Consider the following 11,420-nt stretch of genomic DNA (forward strand, 5'->3'; position numbering starts at 1 on the left):
GGTCTGTCAGTCCCTACCTAGCTCTCTGTACAAAGCTTTCCAGAGCTTCTCCTGTACAAGTTCCTACAACTGAAAGGTGATTAGCAAAGGCACAGTTTGTTCTCGTTTGCCCTCACATCCTGGTGGTCTCTCAGTAAATGTCCCCCCTGCCCTGCAGCAGGTGATGTTACTTGAAGCTCCTTGCACAGGAGCACAAGGTGAGCACGAGTAAGTGCCAACTTTCCAGTTGTTATTCCTTCAGAGCTTGCTTCCCTCTCAAGCAAGATCACCACTCTGACCTCGTCTTTGAGCCCTTTGCGTATTTGTGCACCTAGGCCTCGATTCATGCCTCAGCTCCTTTTGGATTCCTGGAGAGAGAGGTGCTCTTTGTCTGAGGCACATTTAAGCAGTGAGCTTGACATCATTTACAGTGCCATGTACCTGCCTTCCCCACTGGCCTGAGACCTGACACTGGCCGTGCCCCCGCCTGTACTGGGTCATCTTGCTTTAAAACTCTGCTGTATTTCACTGGACTGCTGAAATCTGGACTGGTTTAACACTGATATGTGAATCCTGGAAAGATGCTGTGCAACTCCCAGTACGCACTGGGTAACCTGTGAGGTTAACAGAGTGGGAATCATCCGTGAAATAATTACTGTTTGTGCTTTGCTCTGTGTGAGGCAGCTGAGTGTGACTGTTCCCTGAGGCCTGGCACATTTGGCTCTGCCCAGCTGCCATCATCAGCATGTCCCCTGTGACTTTGGCCTCAGCCCCCAGACCATGGCTCGTGAGGGACAGAAAGTACAATTTGGTGGTGTCTAAGGGACTGGCCTTCTGTTTTGAAGAGGCAATAACCCCTCCTCTAGCAATTTAAAAACCTAAACTGGTCCTGTTCACCTGAATGGACGGTAACTGCTTTAACTGCCATATGTTCATTGTGCCTCCTATCTCTTTGACCTTTGCTTCAACAGGCTTTGTACCTTTTGTCTTTCTCTCTCTCTCACTTTCTAATCCAGAAACCCATTGCAAAGGTTATTATTTAGAAAGTGCTTTGTACATTTTGTTGTGCTTTGTTAAGAATACAGAACATATTAAGGAAATGACACGAACTAAGAGATAGGACAAGGGGAAGTAGCTTCAAGCTGCACCAGGGAAGGTTCAGGTTGGATATGAGGAGAATATTCTTCACTGAAAGAGTGGTTAGCACCAAAACAGGCTCCCCAGGGAAATGGTGGAGTCACCATCCCTGGAAGTGTTCAAAAAATGAGTAGATGTGACACTTCACAATATGATTTAGTGGGCATGGTGGTATTTAGCCAAAGGTTGAACTTGATGATATCGGAGGTCTTTTCCCACTCTAATAATTCTATTCATTTTATTGTTTGTTTGGGGTTTTTTTCTAAATATTGGACTTTCTCATTGTCTCAAAACATGTTTTTCCAGGAACAATCACGGCCAGACTAGCAGGCTTTTCCCCACTGAACAGCTTTAATCCCTTACCTGGGATGCTGGAGGCCAGGCTGCCCCACATAAGCACCACGTGGGCACTTGGTTGGCTCTGCAGAGTCAGCCAAGGTCGACCATGGTTGGCACAGAGCCACAGCTAAATCCCCTCCACTCTTGACATCTCCTCCACAGTCCTCTACGTCTCCTGCCTCAGCTCCTCCTGCTCTGGGGATTTTATTAATGCTGGAGAAATACTGGACTTGAGATGATTGTGTGAATGTGCCTGGCTTTGGTACAAGAAGAGGGGATTCAGGGCCAGGATACCCAAAGAATACCCAAAAATGCTGCCTTCAGCAGCAACTCAGACGCCTCCGGGCTGTGTAAAATATTGTCCTGTGAACTGTTAAGAGGAAAAGCTCTGGGAAGGTAATCTCAGCTTGTTCGTTGGTTTAATATTCAATGTTGGGCAAATACCATAATCTCTCTGTCTCTATTTACCCCATGTACAGGAAATTTTATAGTCCTGAAGAAATGCGGTGAAAGATGTTGTTCATAAAGTGCTTTGAACCAAATTTTTTAAATGGCAGAAAAAGAGGGGGGAAGAAGGAAAACCCTCTAGTATCTCAATTTATTTCCATGGATTTGTTTCTAAATGCATGATTTAAAAAAAAAAAAAAAAAACAACTCCTAGTTCAAACAAACAAAATCTACTCTTTGGAATTTTTTTCTGGCTGTGTGAGGCTGTCAGTGGGAACAGTGATTGTTTATCTTCATCGAAGGGCTTTGCAGGTTATTGATCATTTTTTCTTTCTCTTTTGAACTCACTCCAAATCTGCACAAAGCACTACTCAGATTTATTTTAAGGTGTTTGTTTTGTTTTGTTTTTTATACAACTGTGCAATACAGCTTTTCCTTGGTGGATGGAGCTGGAGCTGCACATTGGATCTGTAGTTACTTAGCCCTTGATTTTTTTAGCTATACTTTGTGAACTTTCTACATCTTTATGAACTGATACAGGGGCAATTTTATCAGGTTTATCTGCTGGAACCCAACAATTTTAAGGTGTCCTCCTGGGTGTGGTCAGTGCATAAATATTTATATGGTGGCTGAAAAAAGATGGAGACTCTCTTTTTAGAAGGAGTCATATGGAACACATGAGTGGCAATGGGTTCAAGTTACTGCTGGAGCAATTCCTATTGGACACAAGAGGACAATTTTTCACAATGAGAATAATTAACTATTGCAATAATCTCACCAGGCAAGTGGTGGATTCTCCAACACTGGACACCTTTTAGGATCCATTTGGACAGTGTGCTGAGCCATCTTTTCTAGACCGTGCTTTTCCCAGGAACAGCTGGACAGGATGATCCTTGAGATCCCCTTTCAATGGTATTCCACGATTCTATGAAATAAAAATTAAAAACCTTCTGTGGGAGGGCCACCCAAGCCAATCTCTCCTGTGCAAAGATTCAGGTTTAAAGCCTTCCTCCCAACCAGAAGGCACATCAGGGTGTCTCACAGCTGTCTTTATGGATGTGTTCTGACATCTGGGGTTAAAAGTCTGTCTCTCCTACCCATAGCTCCCTTCTCACCTTTAATAGTGTCCAGCATTGACAAACTGGGAGCCCAAAAGAACCTCCACAGAGAATATGTAACCTGGGATATGGGAGAAGCAGCTTCAGAGTCTTCAAAAGAGAGCAGTGATTTCAGCCTGGGTCTCCCACTGAACTTGATGGTCTCAATCTTTCTTTACATTGAATGCAGAATTGTTTCCTGAGAAGCCCTCCCTTAAAATTGTGTCCAAACAGATGTATTTTCTCACACACACTTGATGAAGGAAGCCTTAACCAGGCCCAGTCATGAATCTCTGGAGGAAATGCTGCTGGGTTTTCCCAGAAAATAAATGTCCTGTGTTGGTGGGGGGAGTTTGCAAACATTTCTGTCCATGGAGATATTCTCAGCTGGCTGAGGTCCTGGACGGTCTGGTTTATCTGAACCTGTTTCAGAGAAGGCTGGACTTGCCGTGGTCCTTTTTGACTAGATTAATCCTACAATTCTTATATTCAGAATTCCATCTCCTTTATACAGGGGCAGTGTTGCCCTCATACTGGCTATTAATTTTCCATGAAGTGCTATGCAGCACTGCCACATTTATGCTGCCAAGCACCCAGTGACACAAATGACCTTCTTTGCTGATGTATCTGATATTTTTGTACAGATGCTGCATCAGTTCTTGGCCTCACAGATCCCAGGCTCTGCTATGTGCTGGATGGATTCCTCTTCATTTATGCAGTGGTGATGACAGCCCTTTTTGTGAAAGCAAAGGTCAGTCTAACCAAACACAGATGCGTTTGGATTTGGTGGTGTCAAATAGTTGGGCTGGGCTGGAAAGTGGCAGTGGAGAGGAACCATCTCTTTGAATGGGACTTTTTTTATTCTTTTATTTTCTTTCTCTCTCTCCTTTTTTTTTTTCCCGCCTCCCCTCTCCGTTTCTGGGGTCCAGTTGAGCAACCTGGGGAAGTTCTTTCTAAAGGTTCATGAATGGAGGGGAGAAGAGTATATGACAGTGTTTTGATGCTACACTTACGGATACATCAGAGATTCTGGATTTTGTAGATGGGAAATGACTGATCAAGAGTGATGTGGATTTTTTTTCTCCTGCATTGGAAGGAGAGGAGGGGATATACAGAAAATTCAGGGTAAATGGCAAGCTCATGAAGGATGTATTAAAATGTCTCAATAATTCAGACATCTTTGATACTAGAGTGTGATGACACAAACAACATAATCCAAACAGCCATGGGAGAGGAATTGTGTAATTGCTACAAACATGATTCTATGCCTAAATATAGACCTAGCTAGAAGGTTACTTTTAACAAAGAATTGAATGTGATAATAACTCAAGAAGAGTAAATCAATACAGAATGTAGTTTCAGAGGTTGTTTTTAAAGACTACAACACAAAGTAGCTGCTCTCACTGACCCAAAACTGCCCCCTTTTACCTGAAATTTTGTCTTAGCAATTGATTACTCATAAATATTGTCAGCAGCCAAGCCAAAGAGCAGCTACAGAAGGGATAATCCTTTATGTCTTTGTTAGCTGCCACTCACACCAAATTACTGTGGTGGTACCAGATTCCTGCAAGCCAGGTGCTGCTCCTGAGGGGTGCATGGATTCCCTGCAGGAAGCCCAGAAACTTTGCAGGCAGCTGGAGGACCAGGGGCCCAGGGAGGCACAAGATTATGACAGGAACAGAATGGAGAGGCAAATCTGAGGAGGGCAGGTATGTAGGGAACAAACTCAGATGTTTGTGAGCTGGTGTGATGTGAAGTAAAATGACTTGGCTGCTGAGAGCAGGCTGGTGTGTGGATAAAAGTGCCACTGCAGCAGTGGTTTACACTGCCTGTAGCCCCACAGGGAGCTGTTTGTGGGTTACCCTGTTTCTGATGAGAGTAGGAGAGAGGGAATGAAAGGACTGAAGGGAGGAGCCACTGTCTCTCTGCTCATGGAATGGTCTCTTTCCAGCTCAGCCAGGCCTCTGAACCACAGCTGCGACCAGGCCAGGATGACGTGTACAATGTGAGTAACTGCTGGTCTTTGTTTTTTAATCCACCATCCAGACAGACCTTTTGGGGCACTTAAAGACGGTGAATTGCCTGCTGGTCAGAAAAGCTTTGGATGAGCCAGCTAATGAGTAGGCTGTACCTGTGTGCAGCATGGCAGCTGTAAGGAGGAAAGGTAAAACCTCGCTGGGGCAGCTTCTGGTGTCACCACTCTGGTCAGACATTAGAGAGGTCTTTGGGCTGTAGGTTCCTGATTTGAGCTGAAGGTTGGCAGGAGCCCAGGCTGTTTGTTGTGCTGCCCTATGGAACAGGCCTGTGAGACCCCTGGGGGTGTGTGTGCAGCCACTGCCCCTGGTGCTGCTGCTGCTTCTGTTTGATGTGGGCTGGGCAAAGGGCAAATGCCAAGGAATGCTGTGGAGCTGACTTTGGGCACCCGCAGCTCTTACACTGCCAAGTGTGTGGAGCCTGAGCCACCACAGCCCCTGTGTCTCCATTCCCAAGCTTTCCTGTTGCCCCTCAGCAAGCCCTGTTGTACCAGATGATTCCAGAGATGTACCCTGTCCTGTGCTCTGACCATGGACAGCACCTTTAGCCAGTGAAAGAGGACAGACAAGATCCTGCCTGTGCCTCCTCACTAAATTGCTCACTCATGGCAGCATTAAACTCTTAGCTATTTTGGCTATGTCTAGTTGTCTTTTAAATTTTTTTTCCGCACGCTTTTGACCATAGCCACATCCTGTGATGGGTTCTGTTTAACTCTGTAATGTATGAACACTAATGTAATTTCTTTTCAGTTTAAGTGTAGCCTGTCACCTTTCAAGTAGCACTCTGTCAGCTGTGCTATTCTGACCTGAAATCTCTCCTTTGCCCTTGTCCAAGGTAACCCTTCCCAGCTAAGAACTCTGTTGGGCATAAAATTTCTGTAGCTGCCTGATGCAAATTTACATGAGCTGCTCTGCAAGAAAAATGAAGCTCATGGATCTTCACTCTCCGGTGGGAGAGAAAGCATGAAAGTCAGAGTCCTTCCCCTTCATGCTCTCTAGTTTTCAACTCCGTTCCACTTAGGAAATGTTTTTGATGCAACAGCTTGCAGTTTTGTGTCATCCATGGCTTAGATGTAGACCTTTTTGTTGACAGTTGCATTAGGAAGTAAAAATAATTTCTAGTTCAGTTACAGTCCTTGTGAACCGAGCTGGGTTCCCTTTCTCTTCTGTGTTAAGTCAGGCTCTATTATCTCATTATCTCGGTGTCCATCCACTGCTTTTGCTCTCCTGTTTCAGAAACTCTCCCGTGCGCACAGAGACGATTACGATGTTCTGGGAGGAAAGCGAGGAGCAGACCCCGAGCTGGGCGGGAGACACCAGGTAACCTCCTCCCCCATGTGCACCTCTGTCCTTTGATCTGGTGCCTCCCACGCCGTGTCAGAGCGCTGCTCACACGCGCAGCCACCCGAGCGCCTTCCCGGGCAGGGAACGACGCCGTCTGTGTCGTAACTCGGGCGGCGCGGGGGGACAGCAGAGAACCTCTCTCTCCCTCCCCTTTGATCTCGCCCCCCCTCGCTCGGCTGGGAGCTTGCAGCCAGCCGGGGTGGGAAGTGACACCCGGGCCCGGGGCGGATGCGGAGGAGGCCCGGCAGCGGTGGGTGTTTCACAGAGCTTGCCGCGTCTGATGCCAACAAACAAGCGCCCACAAAGCAGAGCAGCAGCCAAAACAACTCCTTCTGCTGCAGTCCCCATCACTTTCAAATGAAAAGGGAGGGAAAACCTCCTGCATCAGCAGGTGACAGCTGTAGGCAGTGAGCAGAGAAGAACTACGTTTTACCAATTGTTAAAATTAAATTAATTTTCCTGAGAACAAGTTGTCTGAACAGAGCCTTATGAGTGGAGGCAGGATGGACTGGAATGGGCAGGGAAAGTCCCATGAGCCACAGCTGTGCCATGGAGGAAATGCACAAGCATGTACAAGGTGGTGAGGGATGCTGGCAGTGCAATGTATGGGCAACTTTTTTCTTTTGTTTTACAGCAAAGAAGAAAGAACCCTCAGGACACTGTCTACACTGTGAGTAGAGCACTCTGGAGGGAGCAGAGAGGGAGGGATGGCTGGGAACAGGAGATGCTATTTCACAGGAGACTTCCCCCCACACCCAATTTCAGCTTTGGTTCAAAACTCAACAGCTGCTTTTAAAGGCTTCTCTTCCTTTCCACCCAACACCTCCCTCTAAGCCCTTTGTTTCTGCTAGAAAATTTCAGCTCACTTGTGTGTGATAGGAGAAAAACACTGCCTTGGCAGGTGGGGAAAAGAACTTGGATCAAGATACCTGCTAATGCCTAATGCTAGTGACTAACCAACCCTCATCCCATGTGATCCCTGCTGCAGTGTTTTCTGTGCATGGTCTCCAGCCCCTGTGACTGCTCTCTGGCAAAGGCCAAATGCCAGTGCACCAAAGGGGGGCTGCTTAGGAAACCCTTGATTGAGTTATTTGATGCTGGCTAAATGTGGTGGTCTGTGCTCCAAAGCAGATACAGGAGTGTTAATTCTCATGTCTTAACTCGGGTCTGTCTGGGTCTGCAGTGCTTGAGAAATGAGCTCGTTTCCAAGAGCTTCACTGTTACTGAATCAGACACTCTGATAGCAGCTGGCTGAAGTGTGGCCACCCAGGGGCTGCCTTGGCTTTTCTACTGACACACTGACTCCTTCCCCCTCTCTACCTGCAGTCACTGCAGAAGGACAAGATGGGCGAGGCATACAGTGAGATTGGAATGAAGGGAGAGGTGAGTCTTACTTTCCTTCCCGGTGAAAACTTGGCAACAGAAAACATTTCAGCTTTTGGGCAGAAAACCCCTGATGGCTGCCCTGGCTGAGGGGGCAGAGGGCATGAGATGGGTGAGGAAGAGCTGAAGGAAGGTCTGGTGTCAAGTGCTGCAGTGGTCCAGCAGCACAGGAAGATTTTGGAGCGCATTTCTCCAGAGCAATTCAGAGCTGCAAGATTATGGTTTCCCTCCACAGGCCGCCAAGCCTGGCTGGTGTTAGAGGATCAGGAGAGCAAGTGCCAGCCCCTCCTTGTGCCTGACTGCAGACAAGGAATAGGGGAAACATTCTCCTTCCCACAGCTCTGCTCTCAAATGTTTAAGAAGGCACACATCAGTCATGTCTCCAACTACAGCAAAGGGAGAGTTCTAGCTCTGTGCACAAGCTGCTGGGGAAGGGGGGCTTGTGTAAAAAAACCCCAAACCATCTGGGGACACTTGTTTATGGCAAAATGAAAAATTGCTCTGACCTACACAGGTTCTATTTTATGTCAAAGTGTCATATCTATCTATCTATCTATCTATCTATCTATCTATCTATCTATCTATCTATCTATATCTAACCTTTCATTTCCTTCTGACACATGAAAAAAGGGGCATTTCAAAACAAAGTTTAGTGTTGAGGAATGCTGAAGCAACACCAACATTTAATCTGTTCCCTTTTTTTATTCTAATGCCCCGCTGCCAGAGTCAAGCTCTGTCTATGAGCTATGGGCTATAAAGTTGCACCATGTTTTTTGAATGTTTCTGTTTCTGGAGGGAACAGAACACCAAAGCCCTTGTCCCATTCCAAATAGATAATCATTTAACAAGTTGCTGCAATTTTAACTGTAACAAGCACTACTCCTTGACACATTTGTGATACAATCTATTACTAAATAATCAGTGTCTACAGGAATGCTGCCAAATTGATTACTGTATACATACAGTGAATCAAAGAAATAGCAACATTCTAACAGCATGACAGGAAAATACATCAGCAAACCAAAACAGCTTCTTTTTGTTTCCTATTATCTCTATCTTCTCATTAACACCCCTTGCAGCATGTCTGGGCTGGTCCAGACTTACCAGGTGCTTTCCTGTGCAGAGCACAGTCCAGGCCAAGCACAGCTGGTACATCCTGTACACCCTCAGCAGAGGATGGGGGAACTCAGGGGGTTTCTTTCTTTTTGCATAATCAGGAAAGCATCCACTAATCAACCTGTGCTTGTTTTGTTTTCCCAAAGCAGCAGAGGCGGCGAGGCAAAGGGAATGAAGGTCTCTACCAGGTAGGCACCACCTCCCACAGCTGCTCCCCTCACCCGTCCTCCTCAGTGAGGTGTAGCCTGTGGTTGGATATCCAATGGCACTGTCAGGGAGGCACAGAGAAATGAAGGACAGCTGGAGGTTCCCCAAGCAGGCACCAAGTGTCTCACTAACTCCTCATTCTTGGAAGCCCCAGCTACCCTTGGCTCTGGGATCTGTAACACAGGGCACAGCTGCTGTACCCGAGCAGGCTGCCAGGAAAAGGGCTGGGCTGTCAAGGGATGCTTCCTGGGATTCACAGCCACCTGAGGTCCCACTGCCGACTTACTTACCCAGAGCTGCACCTGATTTCCCTTCCAAATCAAAGAAGAGAAGTCCAGAGAACAAAGTTCATGATTTGATGTCTGTTCATTTAATTATCAGAGCTCATTCTAGCATCAGTTAGCTCTTAAGAATACGCAAATAAAATGTACTCCAAAGATCTGCAGAAGCAGTTAGGATGAGTTGCTGTAGTCATATGTTCATAACAATTATTCAGGATGCACCTTGCCTTCAGGTAAGTGATAGCACCATACAAAGACTAAAGAATCACTCAGGAGTAAAAACCTCCGTAGGGGAAAAAAAAATCAGACTTATGCTCCTGACTGAGCCCTTGCCATCCTGCTGCTGACTGGTCAGCCAGGGAAAAAGGAAGCACTCACACTCATGCCTCACCTATTTTTCTGGTTTTGTTTTTCAGGGGCTCAGTGCAGCAACCAAGGACACTTATGATGCTCTCCAAATGCAGCCTTTGCCGCCCCGCTAAGTAGGAGCCTCAGAGGGGATGGGCAAGAGTGAGAGATGCCCACCTGCTTTGGGGAGGAGAGGGGGGAAAGCCTCTTCATCCAACACAAGCACTGTGTGTTTTCTATGTGCAAGAACCTCCTTGGGTTGGTGCACAGAGACTGGACCTTCCCTCCTCCCTCTTCTCCTGAATCATGTAACTGCTTTTGCTATTAGAATGTACAGATCTGTAAAGTTGTTTCCAGCCATAGTGGTTATTATGCTGATTTTTTGGGGGAAGGTTTGTGTTGTGGGACCAGACCACAGCCTTCTAACAAACACAGCTATTTCCATAGCTCTTCCCTGTCTTCCAGAGTATTAAGACATTATGGAATTATGGTTTTATTGCATTTAACTTGTAAAGATAGGACTGTAGTTATTTCCTGTAGTATTTATCTTAAGACTATTTGACCCTTTTTTGCTTTAAATTTGCCTTTTTCTTTAATTATAAAGAGTGACATGATGTTACAGTAGTGAAGCAGAGAGGCTGAATGCCAACTTTCCAGTAGGAAGAGAATGAGCACCAATATCCCAGAAAACATCAAGCCATGGCACTGCCACTCATCCATAAATATGAGCCAGGTAACCGAGGTGAGAGACTTCTCTGAAGGCAGAAAAACAATGAAAACAAGGAGATGGGCTCCCGTATTATCACTTCCAGACAACAAACTGTACAAAAGCCAACATAAATGCAGTTTCCAAACCAGTCTCTCATGAAGCTGCCTCTAAAAGGTGCAGGTATCATTCCAAAGAGACACCAGTTCAGTTAAGTCATGTGTTTTTGATGAATGAATTAATAAAACAGTGCCCAAGTCCTGTGTGTGTGTAGGGAGCAGCAGTGAGAATGGCACGAGCTCCTTACCTGAGGCATTCCGGCCATCTGAACCAGCCTGCACCCAGCAACACCATCTCCAGGGAAGTTGAGGAGGACAGGATTCCAACAGGAGCTCCTACACACATCCCAGGAGCCCCAAACCCAAGTCTCAAAGGGACACTCGTCTCCTTTTGCTGCAGCCTCACAAGGCTGCACAGAATTCAGCAAGGACAAATCCAGCCCAGCAAAATCAGGGGTGTCTCACCTCGACTCAGGAGCTGACCAGGCCATCTCACCAGTCCTCACAGAGGAAGCAGAGCTAAAGCAAGGCTGTCGAACAAGAGCTGCTGCCCTGGTCACTGCCCAGATGAGGTTATGTCTTCTTTCCAGGGACTGGGTGGGTTAGCAGCAGAAAAACTTGTTGAAATGGGTGCTACGCAAGTTCCAAGGCAGTTTTACTTCTTTAGCAGTAAAACTCTAACTGTAGTAGGTGCTTATAGCTTTTAAAGAGTATTTACAATAAATTAAAGCAAAAAAAACCCTCAAAACTGGGACATGGTGATGAATGTTTCTTGCAAAAAACCCCCTGACTTCCTCAATCCCTTACTGTTCTGCAGTGACAAGAAAAATTGAGAGAACTGGGTGATAACTGAGACAGCTGAGCTGAAAATTACAGTAAAGTTATGCTGCAAAGCACTCAATGCAAGAACAAAGAGTACTGGAAACAGCTTTCTCTTTTTAAAT

The 11,420-nt window shown here is 46.2% G+C and overlaps 1 protein-coding gene across 1 annotated transcript in view; it reads left to right on the forward strand.

Annotated features, from left to right (window-relative positions):
• Positions 1 to 10,948, forward strand: part of CD247 (CD247 molecule) — a gene marked incomplete at its 5' end in the record, with an annotated part of 49,422 nt that extends 38,474 nt beyond the window's left edge. The window contains 7 exons of the mRNA XM_082279015.1: positions 3,644 to 3,750; positions 4,951 to 5,004; positions 6,269 to 6,352; positions 7,011 to 7,046; positions 7,703 to 7,759; positions 9,022 to 9,063; positions 9,780 to 10,948. Of these exons, the coding sequence (XP_082135141.1) occupies positions 3,644 to 3,750; positions 4,951 to 5,004; positions 6,269 to 6,352; positions 7,011 to 7,046; positions 7,703 to 7,759; positions 9,022 to 9,063; positions 9,780 to 9,845 (446 nt within the window). The 3' untranslated portion in view covers positions 9,846 to 10,948. The remainder of the gene's footprint in view (positions 1 to 3,643; positions 3,751 to 4,950; positions 5,005 to 6,268; positions 6,353 to 7,010; positions 7,047 to 7,702; positions 7,760 to 9,021; positions 9,064 to 9,779) is intronic.
• Positions 10,949 to 11,420: the final 472 nt, after the last annotated feature.

The sequence above is a fragment of the Coloeus monedula genome, assembly GCF_965178545.1.
Source record: "Coloeus monedula genome assembly, chromosome: 3".
Lineage (NCBI taxonomy): Eukaryota > Metazoa > Chordata > Aves > Passeriformes > Corvidae > Coloeus > Coloeus monedula.